Here is a 21,615-nt window from a genome sequence, read left to right as displayed (position 1 = left end):
CCAACCCACCAACCAACCAACCAACCAACCAACCAACCAACCAACCAACCAACCAACCAACCAACCAACCAACCAACCAACCAACCAACCCCGTCATACAGTCTTTGGCATTATGCCTTAAATGTCCCTGTGGCAAAAAGCCCTTAGAGATCAGTAATATTCATGTTCAACCAAAGAACCAACATTCAGTTTTAGGCTCTTACCTTTACTGTGGTTGTAGCAGAAAGTCCATCAGGATCTGTGGCCTTCACCTCCATTGTGACGGTTTTTCCACCCAGATCTGCTGCTGACACCACATACAGCAGACCTGAAGTCGGCTCCACGGCAAAAGAGGAGCTTTCTCCTGACAGACTGTAGACCAGATCACTGTTGTCTCCAACATCAGGGTCCACGGCCTGAGGGTGGGCAGGAAGAAAGAAAGAAAACTCCTTAATGGTGCTGCAGAATATGCATTTTAATGAAGCTAATTTTTCAGATTAAAATAACCTTTTGAAAATATCAAACAGGCATTAAACACACTTTTAAGCAAACTCAGATTTCTGTATTGATCTGAATTAATGCCGTGTCTTAATGTGCTTTAAGTGGTAAATCATCAAAACTAACAGAAATTAAGAGTTAAAAACATCAGTCTGTGTGTAATTAATCTATATAATGTGCTCAATAACAGACTGCTGCATCCTTGGTGCACAAAGGAGCGTCATCATAGATCCTTCCTCCCAGAAGCTCTTAGACTATAACCACTAATAGTCCCAACAAACTCAATGAGTGTTTACATCCCTCATGGTATTTGCACATTTTCTTCACTTCTATGTAGTCTGTTGGTTTTAATTACAAATTTCTGATAATTATTGAGTCTGTAAGTAATATTTCATTAAATTCAGAGAAGGGATTGGATTAAATAAGTGTTGACGTCTTCACACTCTTTTCAAACAGAAAAAAGTGCTAAGCTATTTATTTTGTTCTTGGCTCATGTTTTCTCTTGTCCTTCTGATTGCTTGTCATCTCGTTTTTAAAAACCTGTTTGAAATAAATAAGTAAAATGAAATTTAGTCTGTAGTTGTCTAAGCACAACTATAGATGAGATTTTTTAACTTTTACCAGCTGTACGGTATTATCTCTTATGTTGTAAATTCACCCTTATTGAACAGTTTTTATTCTTATTTTCTGCTTGTAGATTATTTTTACCTGAGTGTTGTGGTTTGCTATTCCTAAGTTGTTCACATAGTAAGTGGTGTTATAGAAACGATAAGCTTCCTTCACATTCCTGAAAATGTGACTGCAGATTGTTGACATATTAACCACTTTTATAGTGGGAGGGCTTCAGGTCAAAGTACAGAGCCATGTGTTTATGACCTTTACAGTAACTGTTCCTGCAATCTCACTTCACTGTGGAGATAAACATGTTCAGAAGCACATTTCCCAAACAGCTGATAGGAGGAATTTACCTTCACTTGGATGACTGGGGTTTTGTACGGGGCGATGCTGAACACAGAGGCTTCATAAATGTCTGAGGAGAACGCTGGAGGCTCGTTTACATCCTCCACCTGAATTCTGACCTGAGAGACAAAAAAAAGTCAATTTTGTTTGTATGAAAGCAACGATAAAGAGAGTTTGTGATGACAGCTGTGTGATGTTGTTGTTACCGTGGCCACTGCTGATGTAGGAGGCGTCCGCGTGTCCACAGCCTCCACATCCAGGAAGTACCACTCCTGCTCCTCCTTGTCCAGCTCTTTTGTGGAAACGATGGTGCCATCGCTGTCGATGGAGAACAGGTCTTTGTGTGTTCTCAGTTCGTAGGAAACCTCGTACAGGTTGCTACCTGCGGAGGCGCGGACCTGCCCCACAGTGACCCCTGAATTCTGGTTCTCTTTCAGTTTGAAGTTGTAGGAAGAGTTCATGAACGCCACGCCGTCCCCCAGACTGGCGATCCTGATGTTCACCACAACACGAGCTGCACAGAAACGTCATTCAGCCTTATAATATTCACACAATGCACTGGTCTGATAACAAAACACTAAACAAATGTTCATGCATAAAACGTTAGTACCATCTTTAATTCAATTACACACGAGTAACTCATTGAGTCGTTAGGAATAATAAATAATCATTACGTTTGTGATCACATTAAATGCTTAAACACACTACAAATAATCACTAAGCTTTCTGAGAAGCCATCTTCTTTTGGAAGGGGGTTATGGCCACGGGAAAAAAAATGTGACTAAGAGATTTTCATCTAACAGCATTTGGAAATTTATATTTTTCCACCTCAGTCACAAAAACGTTTTGAAAATCTTTGACAATCCCACACACTCCTGAATGACCATCAAGTCCCCGTCTTTGTAAAACTAAAAACTATGATGTCATATTATGAACAAATCAACCCCCAACAATAATTTAACAAGACACTTTAAGGAGTTAGATAGTAAACGGTCATGTTTTATTTAGTTCCCCCAACTTCTGGGGTTTAATTGGAAACACAAGTGTAGAGTGAGAAAACTTTCCATAAACAGAAGTTAGACCTTAGAAAATAAAATAAAAATCATTTTGTTATGTGCTGGTGGAACCTTTTTTCATAATAACAATGAACGGCTAATTTCAATGCAGCACTTCAGTTTTGGAAATCACATTTTATTTAACCCTTTAGGATTGCTAAGTTGTTACTTTTCTAGCTTCCTATAGCAGATGGCTGTACTGCAGTGCTAGTAGTATGAAGTAAATTATGTCAGAGTTTAAAACAAGTGTTTTTCAGAGTTCTGCTGCCTCTTCACTGGATAAAGTTCAGGATGTCTGCAGCCTCAGGACCACTAGTGCATACAAAAATAATAAATACTAATCAATATTCTGACCTGTGGCATTGAGCGGAGGTTTGCCATGATCTGTGGCCTCAGCCGTCAGAACCAGTGTGGTGTCTTCTGTTACATCAGCAAGGTCAGAGGTCAGCGTCACTTCTCCTGTTTCGCTGTCTAAATCCAAATGTGGCGAATGTCCTTCAGAGAAACTGCAACCAGACATTAAGAGAAAAGCTGCCGGATTAGTTGATTTGTTTGATTTGAGACAAGAATATCTTAAATAAATCAATTGGTGTGTTTGAGTGATTGAAATACAAGGTTTTTATATAAACACCAGTTTAAATCTGCCACAATTCATTACAATAAAAATCAAAACTTCATTATTTTATTTTTATTTTATGTGACAAACCAACATAAAGTTATCCATAGTTATCAAATGAATGGCAAATATGAGGGTTTCAAAATTTTTTTTACAGATAAAACCCTAAAAATACAACATGGATTTTATATTTATTGAGGTAACACTTTGGAGAAACACCTTCTGCAGTAGTTAAGTTTTCAGTGGTGTGTCTACCAGCTTTATATGTCAAGAAATTTTTCCCCAATCACTTCTGTAAAACAGCTCAAGCTCAATCATATTGGATGGATTGTGTCAATTTTCCGCTTTGCCAAAGATTCTCAATTTTATTTACAAAGTTTGCCATAGTTTTTTCCTCTTTTTTTCTTTGTGAAAAACAAAAAAGATCCTGTTATATCAACTTTATCCTATTTTGTGTTTGTGTGTGACTATAAATCTCTGTAAACTGAAGTTTGTGGCTGTAATGTGAGTTCTGAGCGAACCTGTAGGTGATGAGTGAGTTGTTCCCGGTGTCTTTGTCGGTGGCTCTCAGCGTCAGCACCAGCTTCCCCTTCTCTGCGTCTTTTACCAGGATGCTGACGTCGTAGCTGCTGGAGCTGAACTCGGGTTTGTTGTCGTTGACGTCTGTGATGCTCACGCTGATGGTGGTGATGTTCTAGAGCACAAGGTTTGACTTAAAACATCGTTTTGCAAACAAATGTGAGGAAAAAAAGCTGCTTTAAAGGGACCTATTATGTAAAATTCACATTTTGCATGTTTTTGTATTTCCATTTTGCTTTAAAAAACACAACCAGTCGTTTTATATCATGTTTTTTGAGTCTGTAAAATGAGCCGTTTGAAGAACCTCCCGATTGCTACGTCAAATTTCATAGGCAGAGAGTTGTTACCTAGCAACGCCAGCTAAGCCTCGCTCTGTTACCTAGTAACCCAAGTAGAGGTCCAGAACATTTGGAACGTTATGCGTTGCACAATGTCGTTGACTTACCATTTAGAAACCACTTTCTGCATTCTTGTTGGTTGTGCAGGAGGCTCTACTTATGCTCTTCTAAGATGTAAGGCTGCATAATTATGCATCTGTTTGCAGCCATTTTTACATGCAAGTGTAAATGCTGAGTTAGTGGGCGTGGCCAGAAGCAGCTTGTCTGGATTTAAAGTGACAAGACGCCATAAAATGACTCATTCTATAGGAGCCAGAACTGACCAGATTAAATCTCATTATTTAAGCAAGATTGTAGGCAATCTTGCTTAAATAATGTTTTGTATATACCAATCCCACCGTGTTCAAGAAGGCATAATAAGTCACCTTTACGTACTATTAGATTTAATGAATTCTCTGAATTATTCCTATTGTAATAAAACCAAATACTAAAGACATTTAAAGGGAAATAAAAAGATTAGTTGCAGCTTTGTCTCACCTCTCTCTGTGGGCTGCCTTTGTCTGAAGCCTTCAGAATCAGGTCGTACGTTTCCGTTTTTTCCCGATCCAAGGAACCAACAACCAACAGCGTCCCATCCTGCAAAACAAACATGACTTCAAGATCCACAAAGCAAAACTCTCTGGCTGTAAACTGTTAGGGAAGATAAAGATGCTGGTTTTACGCCACTGAATCTGAGGCTCACCTCTCTGAAGCTGAAAATGGGGTGAGGTGGACTGAGTGAGAGGGTGACCTCTCCATTCAGACCGATATCTGCGTCTGTGGGCTGGATGGTGAAAATTTCTCCGGGTTTTTCTGCTGAATATTCTCCCTCTGGGATCTCCAAGGGGTAAGGGATGTTCGGGAACTGAGGGGTGTTGTCGTTATAGTCCAGGACGGTGATGTTGAGCTGAGCCGTGGCGCTCAGGCCGTCGGTGGGCTGATCCACAGCTACAACCTGAAACAGGAAGGATTTACATCTTAGAGCACAATGAACAATAAATTAAAATGGCCGAGATCATTTCCATTTGAACAACAAAGAGATGCTCCATTTGATATCGTTGAAAAGCCGCCATTTTGAGAAACGCTGCAAACATTTAACACCCAGTACAAAGTAGTTACTCTGCAGTTTTGGTCACAGAAACTTCATAATCCATTTAATTATTATTGTTCTTTCATTTGTTTTGTTGATTATTTTGGATTTTTAAATATTTTCCTGTTCCAGTGTTTTGGATCTTTGAGTGGATGAACTCACATTATTATGCAATTATTATTAAATTACTTGAAAATGGTCTCAAAAATAACAATATTATCATTTATCCCAATAATTTCTAGCGCAATTTATTGTCTTTGTATCTCACTCTAAAATTTACTGTGACCTATTTTTGCTCCAAAGATTTGAAAAAACTGTTTGCGCTGCTGAGATATACTGACTTGTAAATATTTAATTTTATGTTTATCAGCATTAGGTACATTTATAACAAAAGGCTAATGACAGCCAAGCACTTTATGGATATACAGCCGTCTGTGATAAACATTTTGTTGTTCTTCATCCATCAGGGCGGAGAAACATCGATCTCTAACCGTTGTTAATCAATCAACTCAGATATCATGTGGAAAATGACGTCAAGGAAAAATGCTACAATAAAAAAAAGACACTTCACCTAAACTTTATAGTAACATAGATTAGATGGTAGATGTATGGAGTTGGCTGGTGAAACCTCTGAGATCTGAAATGGTGTATCAGGGCTATTATATACATTTTTACCAAAAAACTCAGAAATGTTGAGAATAATCTCAGACATTTCCTAAAGAAAAACAACCAAGATTCCCGAGTTTGAAAAGTTGAAAATTTGATAGAAAATACTCAGAAATTTGTCATCCACGACACAAACGGCAAAACCAAAACGGCAAAACCAAAACACAGAAAATATAATCAGGTTGTACGGAGTGAGACCTGCTTACCTGTAGCATGTAGCTGTCCTTCGTCTCTCTGTCCAGAGTCTTGTCTGTCTTTAGTGAAACGACTCCTTGACTGTTGATGTCAAAAGTATCACTGGTGTAAACAAAGTGACCATTGGAGAATCCGTCCTGTACAGGAAGAAACGTTTAAATAACCAAAATGGACCAAAATAAAGCACTGAGCAATATTTAAAAATATAAAGGTAATAAATAAATGCCTTTCTTAGATGCACCTATTATGTAGTGAATATTTTCTTCTTTTTTTTTCTTTTAGGTTGCAAATACGTGGGATTTATTTTTAAAGAAATGTTTAAAAATGTAAGAAAACATTCATTCCTTTTATGGAAACAAGTTATCATTTTCAAAGCAGTTGAAGTTTGTTTTTTTAGTAATAATAATATTAAAAGATATTGTAAAAAATTTTATTTTCGTTTTTTTTTCCTGGACTGAAGGTAAAATAGTTTTTAGAGTTGTAAATATTACCGACTCCTTTGATTATGAAGTATTTCTACTCATACTTGAGTAAATGTCTGGATTTTCAACCCACTGAATAAAAAACAAACATGTTTTAACCAAAAACCCATCAAACACAGAAACACACCTGCAGTTTTTGTTAACATTTCATGTTTTCTATTGAATGAAACTGATCTTTTGCTTGATTTTGTTATTTTTTGTTACTTATATGAATTATTATAATTTTGGTCCATAAAATATCAACATTTCCAATTAACTTTATATTTTGGTTCATTTTATGATGTAATTTTTAAATATGAAATAATTGGTCATTTGATCACTTTTTACCGTCACTCTTAATAATTTCTTGGACAATGACTTTTTACTTTTACTCAAGTAAAAATATGTTGAAGTCATGCTACTCGTACTTGAGTACAGTTCGTGTAGAATCTACCGACCTCTGACCTCACCTCATCTACGTCAGTGACCTCCAGAGTGAGGATGGATGCACCGCTGGCCAGATTCTCAGAGATCGCCACATCATAGCGCTCCTTGCTGAACTTTGGAGGGTTGTTGTTGACATCCTTCACCTTCACCACCACAGATCCATTTCCGACCAGCGAGGGCGATCCGCCATCCGACGCCTGAACGCTCAGGGTGAACTCTTTGACCTCGCTGTAGTTCAGAGGTTGGGCGAGACTCAGGATCCCGCTGGAGGCATCCAGCTGAAAAACCACCGGCTCAGACGATGGACTCTGCTCGGAGATGCTGTAGGTGACTCTCCCATTCGCTCCTTCGTCCGGATCTTCAGCTGACAGCGTCAGGAGGCTCGTTCCCACTGGCTCGGTTTCGGACACTTCCACCTGATACTCCGGCTGTGAGAACTTCGGGGTGTTGTCGTTGATGTCGGTTACTTGGATCGCCAGCGTGGCGGTAGCGGACCTGGCAGGGCGACCCTGATCTTCAGCCACCACCAGCAGCTCGTACGCCACTGTGGTCTCCCTGTCGAGCGCAGCAGCCAGGCTCACCATCCCGGACACTGGGTCGATGAAGAACCGCCCCTCCCCTCCTCTCAGGGAGTATCTGATCTCCTTGTTGAAGCCACTGTCTTTGTCTGTGGCTACGACTCCGGTAATGTTGGATCCCACCTCTGTGTCCTCTGGGACAGACTTTGAGACAGAGCTGGAGGTGAAAACAGGGCTGTTGTCGTTGATGTCAGTGACCTGAACCTCAACGACCGCCGTGTCAGTGGTGGCGCCGTCGCTGATGGAGATTCCCACTGAGTAGTTGTGTGGGCCGTCGTCACGGTCAAGCTTCACTCTGGTTGTGACTTCACCAGTGTTGGAGATGGAGAATTTATCAGCCTCTGTTGTAACTTGAAGGGTCACAGGCTCAGAAGAAATCGAGAGGAAGTTCACCTGAAACCAACGAGGAATCATTTAGGAGGCTACACGGATTTTACTTTTGCAAAATGGAAAATACCTGCAAAAATACTCGCAGTTCTGGAGATTTCAACATAAAATTAGATGTGTTTTGTTGAGATTTTATGTGATATTAGAGCATAAATGTGAAGCAGAAGGAAAATGATGCATTAATTTAGTTTTTTCTACAAAATTTTTGACTTTTCAAACTAAGAAATTTCCTCGTTTTTTTTCTCCAGAAAATGTTTCAGATTTTTTGGTGGAAATTTACTCCTTTTTTTTCTATCTGCTATGGTCCTATTACGGTGTCGTAAAAATCCGGTTAACCCGTTTTTTAATGTTTATTTCTTTTCATTCTGATTTAATCATATGCTATTTATATAATTACAATGAAATGCAAAATTAAAAAAGAAATAAAAATACCCTCCCTCGCTGCAGTGACAAGCATAACTCCGCCCCCAGACAAATTTAGGAAAATGTTGCCAAAGTGGGCGGAGTCAGGAAACGCTAAGGGGCGTGGCCAAGTCTGAGGATGAGTGGAGGGTCAGGACAAGGAAATTCCTTTTGTCCTAGCAACGTTGTCGCCACTTTTCGGACCCGAATAGCCAGTAGTTTAGTGAATGTTTTGTGTTATTCTGAGTGAAATGGTTTTATACTTTTCCAGTTGTATTTATCCTACCTTCACAATCAGAGCTCCTGGTTCCTGCTCCTCTTCTACGGCGCCTTGGTAAAGTTTCTGTAGAAACTGAGGATTCGAGTTACCTGGAGCACGAACGATCGCCTGTGCTGATGTGGAACGGGATATGGTGCCTCCTGAAGGAGAAGAGGGCAGAAATGTAACTGTGATTCAGTTTTTATCATCATGCCTGTTCTGAGCGAATAGATTTTTAACCAAACGCAGGCAGACAGAAAATCTTCCTGTTATCAGGAAGCGTTCTGACCCAGAAATAAAAGGTTTCATAAATCTACGGTCACATGATTTACAACTAGCTGCAATAACAGTTTTATAACCTCCATAAATTGGATAAGATATTAAAGTAGAAGAGGTACATGTGCTGAAAGATAGAGTTTGAAGGATAAATAAACTTTATGTAACTATTTTAGGACAATGTTTTAATTCCTGCTGAATAATTACAGCTCTTGCTCTGAGCTCTGTGTCATAATCTGCAGGTGTTTGGACTTTTAGTTTAATCTGTGTAATAATGTCTTTATTATTTACTTAGATCTGGTCTTAGTTTATTTCTCTGTAATCTTGGATTATTATTATTATTTGTTAATTAGAGCTAGGTTTTTCAGATTAGTGATTGTTTGTGTTTCAGGTTTTTCTTTTCAGTCCTAAAATCTCCTTTGCTTGTCTCTCTACTTTATTTCCTTAATGCAGCATAACAGAAACGCTGTAGTAGGTATGCCAGGCCAGTGGGCGGCGCTGTAACAACCCCACAGAACAGCGACACGTTTAGAGTGAGAGTGACACGCATGTGGGTTACGTCATTTCAAAAAAGATGCGTCTCACATGTACACACTGAAACACAACGGAGTATTAGGGTCATTGTAAAAAAAAATACAAATAAGGGTAAATTTCCCTTTAAAAAAATCAGAAATTTTGAGATAATTTTAAAACATTTTCTATAAAAAAAGGTAAATTTTTCTTAGTTTCTAAAGTTAATTCTTACAGGATGTTCCAGAAAACAGTAATAATTTACCGTCTTTGGCGGTGATGTAGAGAGGAAACTCCAGCACTCGGTTTTCCTCCAGAGGAATGATTTTATCCAGACTGATCTCTCCGCTGCTAGCATCGATGGAAAAGTATCCGTCATTGTTCCCGAATGTAATGGAATATTGGATCTCCCCGTTCTTTCCATCGTCTGGGTCCTCTGCCTCAACCTGTAGAGTCAACAACAAACTCATCAGTGTGTAATTTATCAAATGTTCAGCTAATATTTATGGTTGTTTCCCTTCCTCACCTTGACAACCAGCATTCCTACTGTCTGATTTTTAAACACCTGTCCTTCATACATGCTGCTGCTGAACTCCGGGCTGTTGTCGTTCTCATCCAGGAGGTTAATGGTGACTTGAGCTGTTGTAATTTGATTGGGAACTTCTGTCTCCTTCGCTTCAATCTTCAAATTGGGAAAAAAAAAAAAAAAAAAAAAAAAAAATCATACAGATGCACTGTGTTCACCCTGCTGCTCACATATCTTAAGTATTATTGTCTGGTTTCTAGTGCAATTATTTTAGTACTAGGGCAGGGCAATAAATCAATAACAGTATAGAGACAGATACATGATCAATATCAGAAGATAATAAGTCCAACGTTCAATTATTTCACTGAACTCAAATCCAGAACTGCAAAGCATTCTGGGGGATGTAGGAAATGCTTTAGCTGCTCAGCCTCTTGTGGCAAGTGAGGTGGAATCAACTCACTCACTATTTGGTTACCTAGCAACTCGCTCACTCTTTGGTTGCCTAGCAACAACCTGTTGAGTAACTTGTGCAGCGGCAGTTTCAGGTTTCACCTCTGTTCCTCATAACTGCTTAAAAATAAAAAACAACGGTGTGGCGTGAAAAGAGAAAGTTAATACAATAGCACGAGAGGAAACTGAGATAAAACAGGAAGAGTCACGCCACAAGTTTGGCAGCAGTAAAACAAACTAAAATCAATAATTATCAATATCAACCGATATGAAATGTGATATGAGTTTCAGCCATATTGTCCAGTCCTACTTAGTACATTTTAAACAAAACAAAACTAACTCACAAGTAACTTTTCAACAAGAAATTTTTCCCATGTTGTAAGTGAAATAATCTGCCATTAGAACTAGTATTTTTTAATCTACACTACTAAACTTACTGACTTAAAGCAGCTCCTATATCTTGCTGAAAAGTTCCCTGGAAGTTAGTTTTGTCCAATTTCATATGCACTAAGATATTTGCACTAGAAACTAGACAAAAACTTAGTAAGATTCTGTGTTTTTGCAAGTGTAATTAGGGTAAAATTCTCTTCACCTGGAATGTGAATGTCTCGGTGGCCTCTCGGTCCAGAACCTCAGGGTTTATGACTCGGACCGTCCCGTCAGGGCTGATGGAGAAGAAGGTTGATTCTGGGAGGATTTGCAAGCTTCCCACGAATCCTCCCTGTGGAACGATTGACAAGAACAGAAGAGAAATTAAATCATACACTTTTCATGAATGTGATTAAGAGTAAAACCCAGTTGTTGTCAGTAAAGTCCACCTGGTCCTTATCGGTGACGACAGCTTTGAACACGACGGTGTTAGCGGGAGAGTTTTCCAGAAGGGAGACGTTGTAGCTCGACTGATCAAACTCTGGAGCGTTGTCGTTCACATCTTCCACTGTGACGGAGACGACGGCATCGGCGGTCTTCAGAAGGTCGTCAGTCTGGGCCGCCTGCAGACACACAATCATATTTCATACAGACTGAACTCAAAGCTACAGTGAATCCATGTAATGGTTTTCTGAACTAGTGATATGTTTTCATTCTATATAAACTTGTGATGCACGATATATCGACACCAACATTGGTATCAGCCAAGATTAGTCATTTTTTTAACATATCGGTACTGGGACATAAATAAAACTGGGCCGATATTAACAACTGATATCTATTTCCATCTTGTTCCCGTCTGTTTCTGGTAGCTTTTTTCCCCCACAGGTGTCAAAACAGTAGAATTTATATAATATCGGTAAATATCGCTTATCGGTCAAAACAGCAATATAATATCGGCCCAAATTCTTATATTGGTGCATCCCTAATATATACAGTTAAAAGCAGAAGTTTCCACACTGCAAAAGCACAAAATCCCACCAAATATTTTTGTTCAGGTTACTAGTGCAAATATCTTAGTACAATTGAAATAAGACAAAACCAACTTAACTCAAATAACTTTTCAGCAAGATACAGGAGCTTGTTTTAAGTAAATTATTTCTTAATAGTGATGAAAAAGTACAAGTTTCACTTTAGATTATTTCACTTTTGAAATGGGAAACATGTCTTGTTTAAGTGAAATAATCTGCGTTCTACTGCCAGATTATTTCAGAGTTCAAATGCAGCAGAAATGTACATAAACGTCTGATTTTAGAGACATTAATAAATAATATATATCTGACATATTATTCCTCTTATTATTGTGGAATTTAGGAAATAGAAATAATTTTGGTTATTCTAACTGAACTAAAACAAGAAAAGTTTGGTCTGATGTAACTTCAGAAAGTTTATTTGTGTCTTTGTTTGGTGCATGTAAACTTCTGGCTTCAGCTGTGCTCTCATAATATCGTTAATGATGATCAAGTTTTATTCATTTTCTATGAGAGGGGAATAAATGATAATACCTTGATGTTGACAGAGATTTCACTGCTGTCCATTTCCTCCCTGTCAAACGACGTCACCACAGTCAGAACTCCGGTGTTGGTGTCGATGTTGAAGTTTGCTTGGTAATCGGCAGGAGAGACTGAACAGACATACATATTTTAGATTTATATGACTGATCAATGTGATCAGTTTCTGTTTTATGGTAAACATGTCTGAGCTGACAGTTTTACCACTGCAGGTTTTCCGTACCTGAAGTGATGCTGTATGTTATCGTCATGTTGATCCCAGTGTCTCCATCTTGGGCTTTTATTGGTTCTGGTCTTATTTCACTGAGATCCCCGTCCTGAAACACAGTCAGTCTGTTCTTCACAGCAATTCTTTCAGTTTGAAATAAATTTCTGCTTTACACACAAAATACCAGATAAAACTCACATAACCACTAAATGAGCCTCACCTGGTTCTCTGGAACAACAGCCTGGTAGAGACTGTGGCTGAAAAAGGGATTTAAGTTGTCAAAGTCTTCTACAACAATCTCAACTGAGGTTGTGTCGTTGTTTCCGCCACTGTCCTGCAACAGGAACAACAAAGACAGGGATGATATATTTATGTTAAGAGTTAAATAAATCAGTGTATAAATATAGTTTGTTTCTTAGGTTTCTTACCCTGGCAGTGACGATAAAATTGTACTTTGGTACAACGTTGTAGTTCAGACGTCTCATTAATGTAAAAGCCCCGGAGTTTGATAAGGAAAAGTCTGGTGTTTCTGGAGTCTAGAAGGAAAACGATGACATCAGTGATATACAGAACATTTGTAGAAAACCAAAAAATGCTTAACGTTTTATAACTTAAAGGGGCTTAATTATCATAAAATTAGAATGGAAAATACAAAGATTTATTAGTAAAAAGCATGTTTTTTAGGTCCATATAGGGCTAACACATAATAGGGAAAATACTAACTATTGCCAAGAAGTTAGTGTCAATGTTTGTGCAGCAAAAATGTTAATTTGTGGCGTTAGATTTTAATAAAACATTTCCAGAGGTCATCAGACATTAACAAAGTCAAACAATTACATTTGTGCAGCTGAGATTGATGTAGCACAGTTGGTGTCAACATCAACACCTACTTTTCTTGCTTGTAGAGAGCAGTCGACTTGAATAATTATTGTTATTTAACTTTCAGAGTTCTTACATAGGTGTATGTCAGGAGGTTGAACGCAGGTGTGCTGTCTGCATCATTAGCTGTCACTCGCAGAACCTCTGTGTTCACAGCTTGAATCTGTAAAACAACACACCATCATCACTGTGCACCAAAAAACACAACCATTCATGTAGTCTCCAAAATCTAAACAGATTAAGTTTACGAATGAGATTTTAGATTAAAAAACAACAACAACCTGATTCAAAGATAAGAAAAGCTGCAAATGAAAAAGTCTCAAATCTGGTTTTGTAAAAGCTTAATTATTTGAGGCCAAGCTGGGCAAAAATGAGGGAAAGTTTTGTAAACTTTTTAATAATCCAATCTGTTTAGTATAAAATGTTTTCTGTCTCCTTAATACTTGATAAATAGATCCACATCATGGACAGAAAAACAGTAATTTCTTTCCAACTACAGACAGATTAAAAAACTTCTTTCTATTGAAGTAAACCCACTAATCAAGTTATCACGTTTTTAGTTAAATATCTTAGTACACTTGGAATATGACAAAACTAACTTCAAGTAACTTTATAGCAAAGTGCAGGAGCTTGATTTATGTAAATAATTACTTGATATTAATTTAAAAAGGACTCGTTCCACTGGCAGATTATTTCACTTAAACATGGCAAAAATATCTTACTATACATGAAATAATCTGCCAGTGGAACTAGGGCTTTTGAAAAACAATATGAAGGAATTATTTACTTAAAACAATCCACAATTTATTGCTGAAAAGTTACTTCTAAGCTACTTTTGTACTAGAAATTAGACCTAAAATACTTGGTAAGATTTTGTGTTTTTGCAGTGATACTCATCATCCAGAGCATGCAAATGGCCACGGTGGAAAGAAATGATTCCTTTTAACAGAAAGAAACTCCCAGCAGTACATTTTTGGGTTTCTTTAAGGCAGCATGTTTTAAAAATATGATAAATTGTTTAATCCTGGTATGAAACAAGGAAGACAGGACAGAGAGAGGAAGCGAGGAGAGATAAATCGGCTGCTTTCTCATCTATTAGAGAAAACGCTCAAGCGTGAAGCCATAAAGTTGGAGATTTATTTTGACATTGAATTTTTTATCACCATCAATAATATTTCTGCTAATAACCTGATTCTTAAATGTATGAAAGTTTTGCAGTTTACAGTTCCTTTAACTTACCTCTGAAATAGTTTGAGAATAAAACTTCTTATCAAATACTGGACTGTTGTCATTGATGTCATTGATCCTCAGCCTGCGGGAGTTTTTGTACTGTAAAAATAAAAACAACGAGACGCGTTTTAGTTGTTATTCAATCAGTTTGTAATGTTTGCTCTGGAATTGTGGAATTTCACCTACCGCCACAACATCATTGCACACTAAGCTGTAGTACAAAACTCTATCAGTCTGCAACACAAAAACACAGAGGATGTTAGTTCTGCTGCAATATAAATGAAGTTGAACATTTCAGTGAAGAAACAAAAACTGCATTAAATATTCAGCAAACAATTTCAGGTACAGTAAAGTGGGGGAGCTTACCTCAGAGACTATGGTGTCGGCGTCGAGCGGCTTCTTGGTGAAAACAGTCGCTGTGGTTTCCCCTGCTGTGAAGTTCAAATCCAGAAACTGAAGGTGCGTCTCAAAAGGGTCTTCCTTCAGCTTCACAATAGTACCAGGTGGAATACCGGACACCAGCTCCACGTCACCTGCAGCAGCAAAAAATGACCCTGTAAACTGAATTTCCTCATGAATTCATTAAATCCAGCTACCAATAAATGATCTGTTTCTGTAACATGACAGAGAAAAGACTCAACCGAGGAAGTCATTCTTAATTGATCTATTTATAATTTCAATTAAATGAGTTGTTTTTATCATTTTACCTGAATATCCTTCATCCACAGGACCCAGATTTAAAGTGGCAGACGCTGAACCACAGTTTATGGTGGTGCTACCTGCAGAAACAGAAATAACATTAAGGAAATCTGCAGAATGAGATCATTCAGGTTTTTCCACCAAAGTTCGGAGAGGAAAAATTGCTAATATTGCATAGATTCAAGATGCTTCATTGTCATATCATATGTGCTACTAAATACTGAGTAGCACATACTGGAAATACTGATGTCAGTCCAATAATAATAATCTAATTCTCAGAGTTACTAGCTACATTTACTCATTTATATTTACTTGAGTAACGTTTTGGAATAAATGTCCTAATAGGAGTATTTTAACTATGCTGTACTTTTCAATTGTATTATGAAGCATTGCTACTTTACCCAATGTGTGTAACTTCACTGAATGAAGAACAAACCTGTCTTAATCAAGAAGAATGACCAGACACACACACCTGTGGTTTTTATTAGATTCATAAGTTTCATATTGAAATAAATTAATATTTTTTTCTTTTGCCTGATTTTGTTATTTATATGAATTATCTTTTATTTTGGTCATTAAAAATAACTAGATAAAAAAATAAATTTCGTCATAACTTTACATTTTGATCAATGTCATTTTTATGTCATTTTTAGATATTAATTGATTGATGTTTTTATTAGTTAATCAGTTCTTGTGTTTTTACCAAAAACTTGTTTACACTTAATTTTAGCTTAAAAAAAATATGTTGATGTAGTGCTACTTTTAAAATGTCATCTCATTGAATAATTTGGTGGTTATTTTACTTCAGTTAGCTAAATAACTAACTGAAGTAGTTAGAAGTATGTAGAAATAGTAGTAGTAGTAGTAGTATGTTGCAGTATAGAAACAACATAATTCAACAATTATCTTCTTCTACACACAACTTTTTATTAGAATAACTGAGTCTGTAACCAAAACCTGCATTTAACATACATAGAAATAAGTTTTCCCTTCAATATCTGGTATTTAGACATATTCATATTTCAGGTTTGAAATATATATCTTTACATAAGTGTATATTTTTGAGTTCCAGTAATATGTTTCTTCAGCTGCCTGAATAGATAATAATAAAACTGCTTACGGGAGGATTAAACATATTGTTTTTTAAAAGAAAGTGTTAAGTGCAAACATTAGAAAAGTGTAAAATCCTTCTCTCAAACTTAAAAGTAAGCTCTTGATTTTTGGCATTTTAATTTCTGCATGCACTGGCATAAACTCTGTGATGAAATCTCAGTAATTTGTTGGACATATGAAAGAGAAACTGTTAACAAAAGTATCAATCTTCTCAGAGTAAAATAGATCCGATACCAACATTCACATTGGAATTTATATTATTGATATTTAAATTATTGCTTATATTGCACCAACCAATGTATTGTTGGTGCAATACATTATTGCTTACATCTGGTGCATTTGACCAGATGTTTAAATGCACTGTAAAAAGCAGTTTCTGTCTCACTGTTTGACAATAAATGACACTGTTTTCTTGTTTTTGATTAAAGATCACCAAATCTTTTTTTCCCTTTTGTTAAATCTCAGAATGAGAGTTTCTTCAAAAATCTATGAATTCATAAAATCATAAAATCAAGACAATACCACCCCAGACTCCAAAGACACCATAACCACTTGAAGTTGTTCTGTTTTTATCCAATGTTTCTTACAAAAACAGAACTTGAATTTGTAAAAAATATTTAGCTTTGTTTTAGAAGTTGCTCATTTACCCTCGAGCTGTAATTGATATTTTTCTGTTCTTTCTCGGTTCTGAAAGACCTGAAGTAGGACTGTAGGTTTTGGTTTTTGGGTTTACACCAAATGAAAATGATGAAAATGAAATATTAAACTGTTTGGTTAAAATGTTGACAGAGACAGTAATACAAGTGGACGGTGTGGATTTTGAACCATGGACCCAACAGATAAGGAGCGACGTCTTCTCTTCAGAGCTGAAGCGTACTAAACTCAAAGCTCGTTTTCTTATTCTAGACAAAAAGAAAACTGATCAAACACCTCAGAGTGTTCTCTGAGAGTGGATAATTTAACGTAAGAGTTAACTTTAAAGAGCAGAGGCTCAGATTTTGTACAACAAAACTGCTTTATTACACTGTTGGCTCTGGTTTCCTGCTTACAGACGAACATATTCCACCTTTACTCACCTATCGGACTTCCAGTAACGACATGGATCCAAACAGAGACAACTAGAGCGACGCATGTCCGACTCCAACCAGCGCCGTCCATGTTGGTCCGGTTGTGTTTCCCAGTGAACTGAACTGTTCAGGTGAACCACAAGTGCTATGGATGGTGTGCAGTTTTCCCTCACCCTCCTTCCCACCAATCATCTTTTATGACGGGCTGTAAAATGGTGCAGTGATGTTGGACAGTATCAAAGATCAAGGAGCAGAGCTTCATTTCCCCTGAACAGAGTTTACAGCCTGTCCAAAAGGCCTGAATGAAACCAGCTGCTCGCTCGCTCGCTCGGCCGCAGCTGCTGTGCTTTTGTTTTATGTTCTATGGAGGAATTCAAAGGTGTTAAACTCATAAATTAAGAGACGATACACAAAACTCCATTCTCTCCGGCTCACTGAGAACCAGGAAGACATTTAATGCACATCTGAGATGATGAACATTACATGTTCATCATCTCATTTTCATCGTCTCAGAATCCAAAATGTCTTCTCTCCTGCTTCTGGCTTCGAGCATTTATACCGTTTCAGTCTGCTATTGTGTATTGGAAACTGTCTGACCAATGGCATTCTGAATCTTGCTTCTGGCTCTGTTTTACATTGAGTGTGTGTTGGAAGTTCCGAGAATTCTGGGTTTGACCTCGTGGAAGTTAAATCTGCTCCTTCAGAGGACCATTAGTCGAGTTGTTAGTTCTTATATGTCCAAACAGAGACTCAGGCCCAGTCCCTTGCATGCAAGACACTTGCCAGGAATTTCTCGTACAACACCTTATTGGGTCAGATTGAACCAGCACATTCAACATAATACACTCCTTTTCAGTAAAACATATCTTAATGTGGATCCACATAACTTCCAACTATTAACATACTTATATTCCTCAACATGATTCAATGTGAGGTTAGATATTTTAATTTGTGGGCTTTTCTGAATCCTCCTGTGAAAGCATTGCTGTGATGAGGTCTTAGGGCCCTTGTAGATAGAGAAAAAGGAGTAAATGTACACAAAACAACGCTGAAAGTTTGAGAATAATCTCAGAAATTTTCTTGAAAAAACAAGGAAACTTCTGAGTTTCTAAAGTTGAAATTTTTAGATTTTTAAAACAAAAAATTTCCAAAATGCGAAACTTTTTTTTTCAAGCTCAAAAATGTCCTTGTTTCTCGAGAAAATTTCTGAGATTAATATAAAATTTATTTTTTAATTTTTTTTCTTGCAAACTTTTGACTTTTCATGTTCAAAAACCTCTTTGTTTTTCTAAAAAACATGTCTGAGACATAAAAATGAGACATAATTAAGTTTTTTTTATGTGTGTAAGATCTTTTAAAGAGGTTACAAAGGTTAAAATGATCTCATTAGGAAGGTATGAGTCAGGAGATTAAATAATCCACACCAATAATATTTATTCACGTACTTTGGCACGACAAACACAGTCATCGCTAATAAAATATGGAATAACAGTGAAAATACAAAAATGAGTTTAGTTTAGCTTTATTATTTCAGTTGTGGGCAATCATAGTAAAAGACTAGAAAACCATATGAATTTAAATTATTTTCAAAAATGTCTCTATTCTCACTCAGTGTCTCATGAATGTGATTTTCTACTCATCTACCTGAAGTTCTTGTTTAGATTTAGTGATATTCTATAAGTTTTTATGTTATTCCGTCAGAAAGAGGAAGCGTTTTAAAAATAATCTAACTTTATTTTCCTCTAATCTTGATCACATTAATCCACTGCATGATCACTGTTGTCCAGCACATTTCCAGTCAACGGTGAAGTCGTGACGCAGCACCGAGTTTATCGCTAACAGAATATCATGTTTCTGAATTCCTGATTTACAATCAACCAGGTGTGGCAAAGTTTATAAAAAGAATCATTACCTGAAGGAAGTGCGTAAGAGCCAAAGTCAAGATATGTTCTGCATAATCACAGTTAAATCTGCCTGAAAAGGGAAATCTATTTATGGAAACTTTAGGGTCTTTAGCTGTTTTGGGTTTTTGGTGGATGTAATTTCATTTGTTGTTTTTTTAACCCATTCAGGACTTAACACTGCATCTAAATCAACCTGCTCCGTCTCTCCTTTAAAGCACTTTGGACCCGTTTATTCAGCCGTCTGTCAATGCCTGCATTTAACAAGCTGTGAATAATTAAGAGAAAGAACTTTTCATTCTGTTGTGACTTACACTTACATGTTAAGTATAATTTGCATGATTGTTATTATTATTCGCTGAATTTAATATGATTGTACACAATTACAAAAGGGTGAAGTCAATACAAAGCATGATTTATTTTGGAGAGCGGAAGTCTTTTATTTTGAAGAAAACTTAACAGGATGTAGTTTTTTCTTTTGTCTGGGCTTCTGTTGATTTTGGTTGCTAGGTTACGGACAGCCATTGCGGTTAGTAGCTGTCGCCATTTTTGCTCAATAAAAACTGAACAGAAACATGTTTGCTTTTCATTCGGTGGGCAGAGAATCCAGAAATTTTACTCAAGAGCAGCACTTTGTATTGCCTTGTTGCTGAAAATGTGCTATATAAATACAATTATGTTTACCTTTACTTCCTACTAAAATAAATAGTAAAAGTATAATAAAAAATATAGCATAGTGAAAATACCCCTAAAGTTATTTTTTATAAAAAAGAAAAAAATCTGTCAAATGCAACTAGTTACTACATAACTCTGGGAAACGAGGATGCATCTCTCTAACTTGACTGAACCTCAAAACAAATCAGTTCATTGTCTTCCAGTCGTTACAGGAAGCAGCAGCTTCCAAAATGTATTTGCCGCCATCTTTGCTCTTCTAGCTCAGCCTCCAAGCTCCTGCATCACCAGCAATAATGATATTAAGGAAAACTTCAGGAAAGAAGATGGTGAGACAAATGAATAAATTAAGTTGGATTGTTTTTAAACATTAGTATGTTATTGAGGGACTGCAGGAACTCATCCCGCAAACTTGACCACTTATTTTGTGTTGTGTTTTATTATTAGACTGCAGGATTGTAAAACAACAGAAACAGAAAAATTATAAAGATACAAAGACAGATAAACACCTTATTAATGATTTCAAAGCTGCTCTTTAGCAGAACTTGAACAGCAGGTGTCTCCACCACTCAATGTCTGGGTTCAGTACAACTCCAAGGTCACATGTCTCTTCAGGGTAAAACATCCTTATTATATGATTGCGGGTTTATCTTCAGATTCTTTAGTGGAAACACAGAGTGAAGGAAAGAGACATCGGAGCCGTCAGGTAGAAATTTGTTATTGAAACTTTTAACCAAACCGTTTGGTTTCAGACTAAACTGGACTTCAGTCCCGTTTTGTTGCAAAATGAAATATGTGAAAAATATTTAAAAAGACATTAAAGGATTAGAATGTCTAATTTCAGCCATCTTATTTATTCTCAACATTCATGGTGTTACTGCTATTGAAAAAGCAACTTGTGGTACAATTATAAATTTTTTGGTCTTTTTGATAATCTTAGTGTACAATCAATCAACCCATGTATGGAGGCCTTAGTCCTCGACGCGGCCGTCGCAGGTTTGATTCCTGGCCTGGTGACCTTTGCCGCATGTCTTCCCCTTCTCCCATTTCCAACTTTCATGTCAATAAAGGCCACTAGAGCCAATAAAACCTTAAAAAAAAGATGAAATCTATGAGAAAAAACTTTTTTTTAAGTGCTTTAGATGTATATTTATTAGAGATTTGATGTAGTTTCATATTTGTGTAGGTTTTAAACAGCCGTTGGTGTAAAATAACCCAGACTATTAAATTTGATCAACATTTCTGGAGAGTTATCAGAATTTATTTAATTGATTTATGGCACAATAATGATGTATTTACTGGACCTTTTTTTATTGCCTTGATTTTCTCTTCACAATAAAGCTTTGTTCAGCATTTAGTCTGTTTTATGTTTATTTTTATTGAGGAAACAAGTAAAAATCACAACAAAGTAAAAATTTCCAAAGTTTTGACCAAAAACAAACAAAACATCACATTTGACAAAAATATACAAAATAAGCAAAGATCTTTATTTTTTCTGTTTTATCTGTCCAAACAGAGACTCTGGCTGAGTCCCTTGCCTGCCAGGAATGTCTCGTACAACACCTTATTTGGTGTTGAACCAGCACAACATAACA

The 21,615-nt window shown here is 36.9% G+C and overlaps 1 protein-coding gene across 1 annotated transcript in view; it reads right to left on the bottom strand.

The window, feature by feature from the left end:
- LOC103469948 (protein dachsous) overlaps nt 1–17,565 on the bottom strand; it is a 21,441-nt gene extending 3,876 nt beyond the window's left edge. Inside the window, exons 1-24 of the mRNA XM_008418037.2 lie at nt 17,457–17,565; nt 15,276–15,347; nt 14,935–15,101; nt 14,755–14,802; nt 14,578–14,667; nt 13,415–13,501; nt 12,888–12,995; nt 12,680–12,793; nt 12,475–12,568; nt 12,246–12,364; nt 11,130–11,303; nt 10,904–11,032; nt 9,862–10,017; nt 9,601–9,781; nt 8,577–8,710; nt 6,947–7,894; nt 6,027–6,152; nt 4,768–5,019; nt 4,563–4,661; nt 3,630–3,802; nt 2,847–2,998; nt 1,644–1,951; nt 1,446–1,556; nt 204–395 (exon numbers count right to left, since the gene is read on the bottom strand). Coding sequence (XP_008416259.1) covers nt 204–395; nt 1,446–1,556; nt 1,644–1,951; nt 2,847–2,998; nt 3,630–3,802; nt 4,563–4,661; nt 4,768–5,019; nt 6,027–6,152; nt 6,947–7,894; nt 8,577–8,710; nt 9,601–9,781; nt 9,862–10,017; nt 10,904–11,032; nt 11,130–11,303; nt 12,246–12,364; nt 12,475–12,568; nt 12,680–12,793; nt 12,888–12,995; nt 13,415–13,501; nt 14,578–14,667; nt 14,755–14,802; nt 14,935–15,101; nt 15,276–15,347; nt 17,457–17,538 — 4,116 coding nt within the window. The 5' untranslated portion in view covers nt 17,539–17,565. The remainder of the gene's footprint in view (nt 1–203; nt 396–1,445; nt 1,557–1,643; nt 1,952–2,846; nt 2,999–3,629; nt 3,803–4,562; nt 4,662–4,767; nt 5,020–6,026; nt 6,153–6,946; nt 7,895–8,576; nt 8,711–9,600; nt 9,782–9,861; nt 10,018–10,903; nt 11,033–11,129; nt 11,304–12,245; nt 12,365–12,474; nt 12,569–12,679; nt 12,794–12,887; nt 12,996–13,414; nt 13,502–14,577; nt 14,668–14,754; nt 14,803–14,934; nt 15,102–15,275; nt 15,348–17,456) is intronic.
- Nucleotides 17,566–21,615: the final 4,050 nt, after the last annotated feature.

This window comes from Poecilia reticulata, linkage group LG1 (assembly GCF_000633615.1).
Source record: "Poecilia reticulata strain Guanapo linkage group LG1, Guppy_female_1.0+MT, whole genome shotgun sequence".
Taxonomy (NCBI): domain Eukaryota; kingdom Metazoa; phylum Chordata; class Actinopteri; order Cyprinodontiformes; family Poeciliidae; genus Poecilia; species Poecilia reticulata.
This window is presented reverse-complemented; position numbering and strand designations above follow the sequence as displayed.